Source organism: Hippopotamus amphibius, chromosome 16 (genome assembly GCF_030028045.1).
Source record: "Hippopotamus amphibius kiboko isolate mHipAmp2 chromosome 16, mHipAmp2.hap2, whole genome shotgun sequence".
NCBI lineage: Eukaryota > Metazoa > Chordata > Mammalia > Artiodactyla > Hippopotamidae > Hippopotamus > Hippopotamus amphibius.
This window is the reverse complement of record NC_080201.1, coordinates 62,914,014-62,928,022: the sequence shown is the minus strand read 5'-3', so window position 1 is coordinate 62,928,022 and position 14,009 is coordinate 62,914,014. Positions and strand designations below refer to the sequence as shown.

General features: G+C 50.6%; 1 protein-coding gene across 1 annotated transcript; it reads left to right on the top strand.

Moving 5' to 3' along the window:
• The first annotated feature begins 10,278 nt into the window (after positions 1–10,278).
• Positions 10,279–13,837, top strand: LOC130839338 (leukocyte immunoglobulin-like receptor subfamily A member 6). The gene is made up of 7 exons (XM_057713545.1): positions 10,279–10,312; positions 10,472–10,507; positions 10,691–10,975; positions 11,122–11,424; positions 11,715–12,026; positions 12,267–12,569; positions 13,716–13,837. The coding sequence occupies exons 1-7, from the start codon at positions 10,279–10,281 to the stop codon at positions 13,835–13,837; spliced, it is 1,395 nt and encodes a 464-aa protein (XP_057569528.1).
• Positions 13,838–14,009: the final 172 nt, after the last annotated feature.

The following is a 14,009-nucleotide window of genomic DNA, read 5'->3' as shown; positions in this document are numbered from 1 at the left end:
CGTATATAAAAATAAACTCAAAATGGATTAAAGACCTAAAAGTAACACATGAAAATTCCTTAAAATTCCTAGCAGAGATCATAGGTGACACACTCTTTGACATAAACTGTACCAATATTCTCTCAGATCCGTCTCCGAAGGCAAAAGAAATAAAAGCAGAAACTAACAAATGGGACCTGATCACACTCACAAGCTTTCACACAGCAAAGAAAACGACCAACAAAGTGAAAAGACAGCACACAGAACGAGAGCAAATGGTTGCAAATGATAGGACCAAAGTATACAAACTCTCATACAACTCAACATCAGAGAAACAAACAACCCAATCAAAAAAACGGACAGAAGAACTGAATAGACATTTTCCAAAAACTATGCAGATGGCCAACAGGCACATGAAAAGGTGGCAAACATTGTCAATGATTAGAGAAATGCCAATCAAAACCACAATGAGGTATGACCTCCGTCAGAATGACTATCATCAAAAACTACAAATAATAAACACTGGAGAGGGTGTGGAGAAAAGGGAACCCTCCTACACTGTGGGTGGCAATGCACTTTGGTGCAGCCACTACGGAGAACAGTATACAGGATCCGCGAAAAACTAAATATACAGCTACCTTATGATCCGGCAACCCACTCCTGGCTGTATGTATCCTGAAAAAAAGAAAACTCTAATTCAAGAGGTACACGCACTTCATTGTTCACAGCAGCACTACTAACAACAGCCAAGACACGGAAGCAACCCAGGTGCCCATCAACAGATGAGGGATTAAGAAGCTGTGGTGTACAGGGGAATTCCCGGGAGGTCTCTTGGTTAGGTCCCTGGGCTTTCACCTCCACGTGCCCAAGTTCAATACCTGGGTAAAGAACTAAGATCCCACAAGCCATGCAGCATGCCAGGAACGAAAAAGGGAGAGGGAGGGGGAGGGGAAAGGGGAGGGGGAGAGGAAGGGAAAGGAGGAGGGTAAGGAGGAGGGGAGGGGGAGGGGCAGGAGGAGGAGAAGAAGAGGTATATAAACACAACAGAATATGACTCAGCCATAAAAAATATGAAAATTGCCATTTGCAGCACCATGGATGGAACTAGAGATTATTATGTTTAGTGAAACAGTCAGACAGAAAAAGAAAAATACCATATGATATCACTTATATGTGGAATATAAACAATTATATAAATGAATCAATACACAAAAATAGAAACTTAGAAAATAAACATATTGTTACCAAAGGGGAGCGATGGGGGTGAGAGTCAAATTAGGAGAACAGAATTAACAGAGGCAAACTACCATACATAAAAGAGATAAGCAACAAGGATTTACTGTATAGCACAGGGAATTATAACCAATATCTTGTGAGGACCTATAAAAGAATGCAGTATGCAAAACTCACCCACACACGAATCACTACGCTATACACATGAAACTAACAATACTGTAAATCAACTACACTTCACTTTTTAAAAAAAAACTATAATTGAAATGGTAAGAGATGAGAGAAAGCAAAAAAAAGAACTATAAGCACCCGCAAATCCTCAAAGAATTTTGAAAAAGAACAAGCTGCAGGCATCACACGCTCTGATTTCAAAATATACTACAGAGATATAGTAATTAAAACAGTATGGTAATACAAAAACAAACAGACATATAAACCAATGGAACAGAGTCAAAATCCTACACATATACCCACACGTGTACAGACAACTAATATCTGACAAGGGATCCAAGACTACACAATGGAGAAAGGACAGTCTCTTCACTAAATGGTGTTGGAAACACTGGATATTTACATGCAAAGCATGACCTCGGACGCTTCCTTAGCTTACCTCTACTTTGGTTGTAATGAGAACACTTGAGATTTACCCTCTCAACCACTGTCAAGTGTAGACCACACTGTTGTCCATTATACTCACAACACTGTGCATTAGATCCCAGAAACTACTCATCCTCTAACTGGAAGCTTGAAGAACTGCAGTTTGTTAATTTTACCTGCTGTGTTGTATCTTATGAATACACCAAAATTTACTGTAACCAATTTCTTTGCAAAAGAAACCCCTCCAGTATATTTTCCACTTGTTGCTATTATAAACATTGCTACTATACACATCCTCGTAATAATTTGTTATCTACATATGCAAGTTTTTCTAGGTTTCCCATGGGACAAAACTGCTGGGTAGCACAAACATATTTGAAAATCTAATGGATAATGACACATTTCCCACTTAAATCACTGTCTTAATTTATATAACCAGAAACACTGCAGAGTAATCCCTTTTGTCCAAAACCCTAACACTTGTTACTGTCAGACTTTCAAAAATAGTTTACAAGTCTCACATTCAAGAAATTCAATTCATAAGAAAATTTTTCCCAAAGAAATCTCCAGGACTAAGTGGTTTTACTTGCAAATTCTAGAAAACATTTCAAAACAATAGCACCAGTTCTACACAGTCTCTTAGAGAAACTACAGGAGGATAAAACATTGTTTCAATTTATGAGGCCAAACTCTCATAGTAAAAGTAAACAAAACAAAAATAACATAGAACAAAACATTACAGGCCAGTTTCCCTCTTGAACATAAACACAAACAACTTCAACGAAATAGAAGCAAAGCAAATTGAACCATGTATTTTTAAAATTCCATTCTATCTCCAAGCAGGGCTTATACCAAGAATGCAAGGTTGGTTTGATGTTCAAAAATCAAACAACCCCATGTTTGTCTAAAAAAGAAAAACCACATGATCATATCAACATATACAGAAAAAGGACTTGCAAACTCCAACCTCCAACATAATTAAAGATACAACAAAACAAAACACTTGACACTCTAGTATTAAAGGGAATTTCCTCAACTGGATAAAGGACATCTACAAAAGACTACAGACAACATCATATTTCATGGCAAAAGACTGAATTTAGGTGGAAAATACGGAGGAGGTAGGTGGGGACAAGGACCGCCTTGTAGCTCAAGAAAGAAGTCTTGTGCAGGCAATGCATTGGACCTTTAAAGGCACCTTTATTCCAAATTACAGCCAATATTTCTGTGGCCATTTGGCCATCAGCGCATAAGAGACATGGCAGAGTCTGTCCTTGGACTAAGACCATATTCAGAATGAGACACACCCTAGACTCCTTGTTGAACAGAGACATTATTTCCCCCAAATGAGTGTCTGCCCTCAGAAAAAGCCAGGTGAGTCCAGGAGGGACTATGCTCCCAGATGGTCCAGCAGAGGATACTAAACACCCTTCAGTGAGGGAGTCCTCACACTTTGCGCGTGAAATGAACCCCCCTCCTACACCATCAGCTCCCATGGCTCTGCACATCACAGCACGAGAGACTTCAAGGTGACAAATTCAGTAAAAAGCACTGGACTGGGTGTCTGAACCACCTGGTTCCAGTAAGAGTATTACCTGTTGGCTGTTGAATGTGGATAAATCACATTTCCTTTCCCAGGAAGTTTCTGTCTCTGTTTAAAAAAAAAAAAACCAATACCAATCCTGACACTTTGGCCTCAGGGGGAGGAACATGGAGCTCCTCCCCAGCCCCCACATCCCCTGCCCTCCACCAGGGAAGGGGCGTCCAGCTCTGCAGGACTGGGCGGAGGCACACAACTCGGAATCCTCTCCCCAGGAGGAGGATGTGGAGCTCGCATGTCCACAGAACACGTCTGAGAGGCTCCAGAACCTCGAACTGGGCTGATCTGCAAAATCCCACCATGAGGACGGGAAGAGACGGCTGCTTCTTCCAACACACAGACACCAAAGCAAAGCCACATGACGCAAAGAATCAGGGAATGTGACACTGCCAGAGGCAAAGGATAAACCGTAAAGAAATTAAGATCTATGAGTTGCCTAATTATTCAAAATAATTGTCTTAAGGAAGCTCCATGAACTGATCTCCCACAAGGCTGCCAAGAACACACAATGGGAAAGGACAGTCTCTTCCATAAACGGTGCTGGGAAACGAGAAGAAAACACGCAGAAGAATGAAACCAGACCCTCAGCTCACAGCAGGTATGAAATCAACTCAAAATGAATTAAAGACTTAAACATAAGGCCTCAAACCATAAAACTACAAGAAGAAAACATAGGGGGAAAGCGTCTCAACATAAATGTAGACAATGTGTTTTTGGATCGAACAGCAAAAGCACAGGCAACAAAGACAAAAATAGACGAGTAGGAGTGCATCAAACTAACAGCCTCTACACAGCAAAGGAAACAGTCAGCACTGTGAAAAGGCACCGTACAGAATGCGAGCAGATATTTGCAAACCATCTACCTGATAAGGAGCTCCTTGTCAAAATATATAAGGATAACTCACACAACTCAATGCAGAGTAATAAAAACCCAATTTTTAAAATGTGCAAAAGAAAAAAAAATGTGCAAAAGACCTGAACAGGCATTTCACAAAAGAAGTCGTCCAAATGGCCAAACAGCACATGGAAAAGTGCTCAACATCCCTCATCCTCAGGGAAAAGCAAATCAAAACCACAACGAGATATCACCTCACACCTGTTAGACTGGCTGTTAAGAAAAAGAAAAAAGATATCAAGTGTTGGCAAAAATGCGGAGAAAATACAACCTTGTGCCCTGTTGCTGGGAATGCAAATTGAGGCAGCCCCTGTGCAAAACGCTATGCAGTTTCCTCAAACAATTCAAAATACAGCCACCTACCTTCTGATCCGGCAAGTCCACACCTGGGCCTCCATCCACAGCACGAAACCAGGACCTCAGGGAGATGTCTGCTCCCCTGTGTTCACTGCCCCTTCATTCCCAGTAGCCAGGATACGGGAACCAGCTCCATGTCTGTCAATAGATGAAGAGAGAATGAAAATGTGAGACTGAGACACACACACACACACACACACACACACACACACACACACAGAGGAATATTATTCAGCGTTTAAAAAGCAAGGAATCCTTCCTTTTATGACAACCGGGATAAACCCGGAGGACGTTATACCAAGTAAAAAAAGCCATAGACAGACAAATCCAGCCTGCGATCACTTACCCCTGGAATCTAAAATACTCAGACTCACAGAAACACAGGAGAATTAGCTGCCAGAGGCTGGGAAAGGGGGGAAACGGGGAGATGTTGGTCACGGGGAACAAAGTTTCCGTTACGCGGACGAGGAAGGTCTGCAGACCTGATGGGCAGTGATGTGACCAGAGTTCACAGTACTCTACTGCAGACTCGAATTCTGCTTAGAGGGTAGACCTTAAGTGTCCTCACCACATGCTTACACACACACACACACACACAAATGTTCATTACACGAGGTCATGGATCTATTAATTAGCTTGATGGTGGTGATTATTTCATAATGAAAACATACACCATAACATCAAGTTGTAAATACAAGGGTGAGTCAAACATTATCCACACTCCGGTTTTATTAAAACTTCTGTAAATTCTACAGTCAGAGTGCAGATAAATGTTGACTCACCCTCGTCCATCTTAAGTATATACAATTTTTGTCAATTATACTTCAATAAAGCTGAAAGTTTTTTTCTTTCATTGAACTACACCAAGCACATTGGGAGTGATTCCATGTCTACTTTTAGGCACTTACTCCCATGTGTAATATATGTTTTACATTTTTATTTCTGAACGAGGATGCATTCTCCTCCTCCTGTAGAGAAGACAATGTCTAATTATACTTTACCTGAACTGAGGACTCATCTACATGTGTGCGCATGTGCACATCTGTGTGTCTATATGTACACCTGTGCGTGTAGGTGTGGGCATGTTTCTGTGTGCATCTCTGTATTTGTATAATTTTCTTTCTTTTTTAATCCATATATATATGTACGCATGCATGGGCTGTGTTGGGTCTGTGTAGCTGCGCACGGGCTTTCTCTCATTGTGGACACCCGGGGCTACTCCTCATTGCTGTGTGTGCGCTTCTCATTGCTTTGGCTTCTCTTATTGCCGAGCATGGGCTCTACGTGCACGGGCTTTAGTGGTTGTGGCACATGGGTTCAACAGTGGTGGACTGCAGGCTCTACATCACAGGCTCAGTAGCTGTGGCATACAGGCTGAGTTGCACCGGGGCACATGGAGTCTTCCCGGACCAGGAATCAAACCCAGGTCCCCTGCATTGCCAGGGGGATTCTTATCCACTGCACTACCAGGGAAGCTCTGCGTTTGTATAATTTTATAAAGGTCATTTTTTTTTTTTGCCGTTTTTATTCTCACTTTGCATCTCACTGTCTCCATTACATCACTTCGGATTCCTTTACTTGTGAAAACACTAAATATCTAAGAACTTGCATCTCTGGAAATGCCTTCGTTCACCCTCATTCTCTTTATCAAGCCACTGGAAAACATGTTATTTCAAATAAAGCGTGTGACTCAGCTCCTAGGAGAGGAGAGTACAGGTGACGGGGAAGGGATGCACCCCCCGAAGCCTCCTTACTGTCAGAGAATCTCCGACAGAAACCTCCCGCCTTCCCGGGCACCCTGATGACCGCTCACCTGACTTGTCTCACAGCAGCAGGCCCTGATAAAGAACAGGGTGCTGCCACCAACAACCAACCCGGAGGATCCGGGAGGGGCCGGAAGGAGGAGGGAGGAGAAGACATTTCCTGCCCTAACCTCCCAGAAGCCCTCCCGCTGGGATCCGTCTTGGCTGAGAGAGGCGCTCCCACCAGCAAGGACCCTGACTCACCACATACGGGCCCAGGAAGACGACGGGCCAGAGACAACCCGGAACCCACCCATCCCCATAAACCCTGAGACGGGGAGCCCTGGGCACAGCGGTCCTCCTGGCCCTCCTCACCTGCTGCTCTCCGCCCGGGCGCCCCTTCCCAATAAAGACGTCTGCTTTGTCAGCACGTGTGTCTCCTCACACAACTCATGTCCCAGGGTTGCACAAGAGCCCCCTCGCGGGCCTGGAAGGGGTCCCCCTTCTGCAACACTAGCTTTACGCTCATGAAGACGCAGCCCGACGTGGTGGCTTTAGGGCTGGGACACAGCTCCCACAGGGCAGATGTGGTGCCCAGAATCCCAGCATTTAGGGATTGTCCCTCTGAGGACTCTTTCACTTTTTCCCTTAAACATCATTTGCCACTCTGTTTGAATAAATCATAACGTATTTTTCAGAAGCTCCCTCCCACTGCGGGTTCCCCCAATCTCATTACATTTTAAGTAAAAGTGTTGTTTCCTCACCGTCTAGGAGGAGCCCACGTAGGCTGGAGCAGCAATAGGGACACACGAGGGCTTACCACAGTTGTGTGAAAATACGTGTGTTAGGTAATATGCAGTAAGGATGCTGAAGAGGTATTAAAATGACAAAAAGAAGGAAAGAAGGAAAGAAAGAAAGAAAATAAGTGCCCGGACCATTCCCAGATAATTTTGTGAGACAAAGTGATTGAAAAAAGGTTAATACTGACTCATAAAACTTACATAACAGGAAAATAAAAACAGAACAGGAAATATTGTATCATAGTTTAAAAATAAAGCAAATGAAATGTGAAAAAAAAATAATAACTTGCCTCGGAATAAAATTTGTCCTAATTAATTCCCTGAAGGTACTTCTCCAGTATCTTTTGGCATCACCTTTTCATAGGAGGTCATCTTGTCCCCTGAGCTTGTCATTCTCTTGATGGTGATTTGCATTTGCTACCGGAAGTAATTTGGGGACATGTGTAGCGCCCCAGGTAAGAATTCCTTGATTTTTTTTTTGTTGAAATTTCATAAATAGACTTTACCATTTCAAACTGGATAATTCAGTGCAAGATATGGTGGTTTTTTGGTTTTTTTAATAAATTTATTTATTTATTTTATTGGCTGTGTTGGGTTTTTTTTTTTTTTTTTTTTTTGCTGTGCGCGTGCTTTCATTTTGTTGCGGTGAGAGGGGTTAATCTTCATTGTCATGCGCGAGCTCCTCATTGCCGTGGCTTCTCTTGTTGCGGAGCAGGGGCTCTAGGCGCGTGGGCTTCAGTAGTTGCAGCACATGGGCTCAGTCGTTGTGGCTCACGGGCTCTAAAGCACAGGCTCAATAGTTGTGGCACATGGGCTTAGTTGCTCTGCGGCATGTGGGATCCTCCTGGAGCAGGGATCAAACCCGTGTCCCCTGAATTGGCAGGCGGATTCTTAACCAATGCGCCACCTAGGAAGCCCTATGGTGGTTTTTCTTTTTTTTTAATTCACCCGTCATTTTCTTCATTTCCCACGAAGGGTCAAGATACACATATCGCTTTTAAATACACGTGAACTAGCACTTAGCTGGTCTGTCCTCATCTCTAAAAAATGTTCAATGCTTCTTCCTTGAGCGGCTCCCACACGTCATGAGCTGCTTTCCTTCCGACACTTACAACAGATGTGACGTTGGCCCTCCTCATTCTAGTCCCCAATTACCTAGGCTTTCCATTTCTGCTCTCTCCATGCTGCATTCTGCACCATGTCCTCACTACTGTATGCCAACTTCACCACTGGCCCTTCAGCTCTCTTGTCCTCGATGCAATGACTTTTTTGAATGTGTTGATTCTAATGGATTTCTCACATCTAAAATTTCTGCAGCTTTTCAACAACCACCTGTTCTTCTGTAAAATAATCCATATGTGGCCTCCCTTTATGTTTCAGATATTTAAACTTGCTTAATTTACAGGGACTCTGATATTGTCCTGTTCATTCTACTTCCGTGCCTAGGACACCCCCATTCGTCACCAGACTGCTGTCCGTAACACTCTCACTATTATTGGGGTCAGTCTTATGTCCATTCCTGTTAAAGCCTCTCCTCTCATACAAGGTTTCTGCAGGGCGGTCCTGGGAGTCAGGCTGACCAGGGGACACGGCTGCAGCGGCTCCTGCCTGTGGGGACCACGGTCTCAGACTCAGCATCTGCTCAGAGCTGTGCCCGCAGGGATGGTCCACTGGGAGCCTCACACTCTCATGGTGGGTGGACACACATGGCTGACAGCCCTGGACTGAGTCCGTTTCCTGCCACACAGGGGAGGCTGCTCACTGCTGACCATGGACTTGGGGCCGTGAGCAGAGCTATCCCAATGCCCGTCCAGAAACACGGGGAATGGGGGCTGCAGCGTCCCACCTTCACCTGGAGCCCTGACCCCTCCCTGCCTGGGAGGACCTGGGTCCCTCTCTGTGTCCACACGGGTGGAAACCTCCCCCCATGACCCCTTGATGACCCCAGCCACCGGGCGCCTGTCAGCCTAGTTCTCTCTTCTCTGCTCTGGTTCCCTCTCCCTTTGGGGTACTTTCTCTTTTTCTGCATGTGTCTGTGGTCTGGGTTTCACAAATATTCTAAGTAGCATTTCTCAGTGGCAGGGGCAGGGGAGGGCTCCTGGGTGGGCACCACTGTCACCCCCTTGACCCTGGAGTCTGAGCCCCCGATCCTTCCACGTCCACCCACGCCTGTCGTCACCTGGTCTGGAGATTCCCAAGGATGGTCCTGCAGGGAACCTGGCACCACGGAGCCCACGGCCACTCTGAGGAGGGGGGCTCGTGACAACACGCAGAGCAGGAAGCTCAGGCTCAAAGAAAGGGTGCTGCCCTCAAGGCTACAGGAGCAGTGGGCACAGATTGAAATAGAGGACTGTTTTCCTTCGAAGTGAGAACTCTAACCCAAATTCATGTCCCCTGAAGCTTCTAGGCAGGACCACAGGATCGGGAGGCAGACGCTGTCCAACGGGCAAGGGGCACCGAGGAGGCAGGAATGACTCAGGGGCTTGTTCCCAGGAAGGTGGAGTGGACGTTGTTGCAATAAAAAGAGAGAAGTCCCTGAAGGGGCTGTGGTAGGAATAAACCCACACTCCAGGGCCAGGAGGGGAGTCACGTGTCCTTCCCTCACCTCCCTGTGAGTCTCCTCTGTGCTCACTGCCACGCTGCCCTCCACTGAGCTCTAGGTGATGCTACACATGTGTCTGTGCGGATCTGAGCTCAGCGGAGCAGCAGGAACCTGCATCCTCCCTGAAGCATCTCCAGGGCCTGGGGGACCCCTGTCCAGGGTGAGGACCCAACAGGGATGAGCTGATGGATGGGCTGAGGATGAAGGAGACCCCACGGGGAAGCTCTGAGAGGGAAGGATGTGCCGGCTTACCCTCACTGGGAAGGGGTGTCTCAAGAGGTACCGGATCTATCATGGGAACAAGATGCAGACTCTCAAGAACAGGCAGTTCCCCTTCCTGTGGGGCTGCTGACGTGACAACCCCGTGACGGGGAGGACCAGCCTCCAAGTGGCCACATCCTGTGGGTCTGTCTGTCCTGAGGGCACCGGGGTCTCCTCCATCTGCACAGCCGGGACCACAGGGACCAGACGCCATGACCCCCACCCGCACGGCCCTGCTCTGCCTCGGTGAGATGGAGGAGGGGGAGGGGAAGCCCTGCTCTGGGAGGGGCCCCTCCCCACAGTCAGGGCTGCTCTGTAAGGAGACCCCAGGACTCAGGAGGCTCCTGGGGAGGAGAGGTGCTGCCCAGATTCAGGGCAACTCTCTCACAGGGATCTCTCTTCCAGGGCTGAGTGTGGGCCTGGGGACCCAGGTGCAGGCAGGTGAGTCTGTCCCAGGTGTCCCAGCTCCCTCCTCCTCACAGGGACAAGGGGCCACCCCCAGGCCATGGGGATGGGGAGCAGCAGGTCTGGGCTGAAGGAGGGCGAGTCTGGGAGGTTTGGGGCTGAGAGCTGGGCACCTGGGGGTGGGCATGTCTTGGGACGCAGCCTCTGATTTCCCTCCAGGGACCCTCCCCAAACCCACCATCTGGGCTGAGCCAGGCTCTGTGATCCCCTGGGGGAGCCCCGTGACCATCTGGTGTCAGGGGACCCGGGGAGCCCAGGAGTTCCGTCTGGATAAAGAGGGAAGCTCAGCCCCCTGGAACAGACAGAGCCCACTGGAGCCCGGGGTTAAGGCCAAGTTCTCCATCCCACACATGACAGAGCCCTACGCAGGGAGACATCACTGTTCCTATAACAGCTCCACTGCCTGGTCAGAGCACAGTGACCCCCTGGAGCTGGTGGTGACAGGTGAGAGGACACTCAGGGGTCCCAGCCTCAGGCTCTGCCCTCAGGAAGGGGGTCTGCGCTCAGGGCTGCGTCCCTCTCACAGCCCAGCCCTGGGGGAGGGGAGGGGGTGTGAGCCCCACTTAACAAGCGGCCTCCTACTCTCCTAGGAGTTTACTACAAACCCACCCTCTCAGCCCTGCCGAGCCCGGTGGTGACCTCAGGAGGGAACGTGACCCTCCAGTGTGGCTCATGGCAGGGAATGGACAGGTTCATTCTGACTAAGGAAGGAGAACACAAGTCCTCCCGGACCCTGGACACACAGCGACGCCCCGATGGGCAGACCCAGGCCCTGTTCCCTGTGGGCCCCGTGACCCCCACACACAGGTGGACGTTCAGATGCCACGGCTTTAACAGGGACAAACCCCAGGTGTGGTCAGAACCCAGTGACCCCCTGGAGCTCCTGGTCGCAGGTGAGGAGGTCCCATCCTGGCCCCAGACATTGTTTCAGATACCAGACAACTACTGGGGTCTTTGTCCCTGGGGAGCCCCACATGAGAGAGTGGGGGGAGGGGAGGCACCAGACTGGTTACTAGATGCTTGTTTCCCCCCAGGCTTGTCCCACTTGGGAGGGTGGGGTGAGGGGAGCACGGGGCTCACAGGACACAGAGTGTGAGCGAGAGTGAGACCTGGGGACCAGGACGGGAGAGGGGGGTTCACGGGAGGAACCAGCCCCTACAACCCAGGGCTGCTCTCTCCCCAGGTGTGTCTGGGAAGCCCTCCCTCCTGACCCCACAGGGCCCTGTCGTGGCCTCTGGACAGAACCTGACCCTCCAGTGTCGCTCTGATGTCGGCTACGACAGATTCGCTCTGTCCAAGGAGGGGGGACAGGACCTCCTCCAGCACCCTGCCCGGCAGCCCCAGGCCGGGCTCTCTCAGGCCGACGTCCCCCTGGGCCGGGTGACCAACGCCCACGGGGGCCGGTACAGATGCTACGGTGGACACAACCTCTCCTCCGAGTGGTCGGCCCCCAGTGACCCCCTGGACATCCTGGTGGCAGGTGAGGAGCCAGCGGGTCCGTCAGGGACCCAGACTCTGCACAGGCCCTGCGGGGGGAGCCCCAGGAGGTGATGCTGGGACCAGGGGGGAGGGGTCCCCAGGGAGGGAGACAGACAGAGAGACGGGGTGGGTGGGGAGAGGGAGAGACTCAGAGAAAACACAGACAGACAGAGCTGAGGGTCCTCAGGGAGGCCCTGCTGAGTCTCAGCTGAGAACCAGGTCGGCCGGCAGCCCCTCACCCTCTTCCTCTCTCTAGGACGGCTCCCTGACACGCCCTCGCTCTCGGTGCAGCCAGGCTCCTTGGTGGCCTCAGGAGAGAACGTGACGCTGCTGTGTCAGTCAGGGAGCAGGACAGGCACTTTGCTTCTGTCCAAGGAGGGGGCAGCCCATCCCCCTCTGCGTCTTAGAGCAAAGTCCCGAGGTGGGCAGTTCCAGGCCGAATTCTCCATGAGTCCTGTGACCTCAGCCCACAGTGGGACCTACAGGTGCTACAGCTCACTCAGCAGTCACCCCTACCTGCTGTCACAGCCCAGTGACCCCCTGGAGCTCCTGGTCTCAGGTGAGGGGCCCTGACCCTGTCCCTCGGACGCAGTCCGCTCAGGGCTCTGTCCCCTGAGGGCTCTGGGCTGGGGTGGGAGTGAGGGGGCTGTGAGGGAGGGTCACCCAGAGGGGGATCTGCCCCTGAGAGGCCTTCACCCCTACCCACCCCTTCCCCCTCACCTGGGTTCTGGAAGGTGACAGGGGGGCAGTGGGAGGGTCCTGGGGAGGCCACAGGGCAGGTGTCGGGGAAGAGTTGAGTGAGGTGGGGACTCCAGGGTCAGCCCCATCCCCACCCCCTCCTGTCCTCATTCCCGGGACCCCTGGGGTCCCAACCCCCCACCCACAGGCCCCAATTCAAGAATTGAGGAGTCACAGGGGCTCTTTGCTCAGGGGGCGCACAGGCCACCCCAGGACAGTTTCACAATATCTTGGGGGATCTAATGCCCTCGGATCCTCAAGGACACACTGGGAGTCGGGCAGAGATGTGGGGGGAGCATAGGGCTGCAGGGGCTCTGAGGGTGGTGGATGAAGGATGGGGTCATGGAGAGGGAGATGCTGGGGCGCAGCCAGGGGAGGAGGAGCAGGCCTGACGTGGGGAGAAGCAGCCCCCACCCATCACCCCCATCCTGACCCCCAGGAGGCTCTGAGGATCAGCTTCTCCCCCCAGTGGAGTCAGGCCCGCAGACGGGTGAGTGAGGGTCTGTGGGAGGTGCTGGTGGGTTCATGGGGGGCAGGGCTGGGTCACACCCCAGGAACCAATGGAAGCTCCTGTTCTCAGGTGAGGAGCCCCACTCCATCCTGTCTGGGCTCAGTCAGCTCAGGGTGCTCTGCTCAGGACTCTCTGGGACGGTCACACATAAGGGGGCACAGGGGCTCCACAGAGGAGGACACGGAGCCCAGGAGAAGGGCTGTGTCCCCCCAGTGCCTCACTCACACCCTCACTGTATGACTCTCAGGGGCAGCTGACACCACTCGCCCATCACAAAACACGTCACATCCCACGAGTGATGAGCAGGAGAAATCCTCAGATATGGGGCTGGGCTCTCAGGGTCACGTCCTGTCAAGGGGAGGCAGGTGCCCTGGGGTAGGCCAGGATTCTGGGGTGATTCAGATCTGCCTGACCTCTGTGACCCCTCTGTGCACAATTCCTGGCCTCAACCCCCAGACCACACGGTGGAGAACCTCGTCCGGATGGGTGTGGCTGCCGCGATCCTGCTGGGCCTCGGGATTCTGCTCTTTCAGGATCGACACGGCCATGGAGGAACCCCAGGTGCAGCCAGGAGCTGAGCACACGAGGGAGCCGCGCACCATCCAGAATGGTGCAGCCTTGGCCATGACCTCCTGGGCCCAGGAGCTTCTGGAAGGGCGTCTGCAGCCTGTGTTGTGTGAACTGTCTGCCGAGACCACGGAGGGAGAGACAGGGTGTGGGTGCAAGAGCAGGTCTGGGAGTCCCTGGGGA

Coding starts and splice junctions, on each gene's coding strand:
- LOC130839338 (XM_057713545.1), top strand. CDS start 10,279: ATGACCCCCACCCGCACGGCCCTGCTCTGCCTCG. Junction 10,313..10,471: donor CACGGCCCTGCTCTGCCTCG/GTGAGATGGAGG, acceptor TCTCTCTTCCAG/GGCTGAGTGTGGGCCTGGGG. Junction 11,425..11,714: donor CCTGGAGCTCCTGGTCGCAG/GTGAGGAGGTCC, acceptor CTCTCTCCCCAG/GTGTGTCTGGGAAGCCCTCC.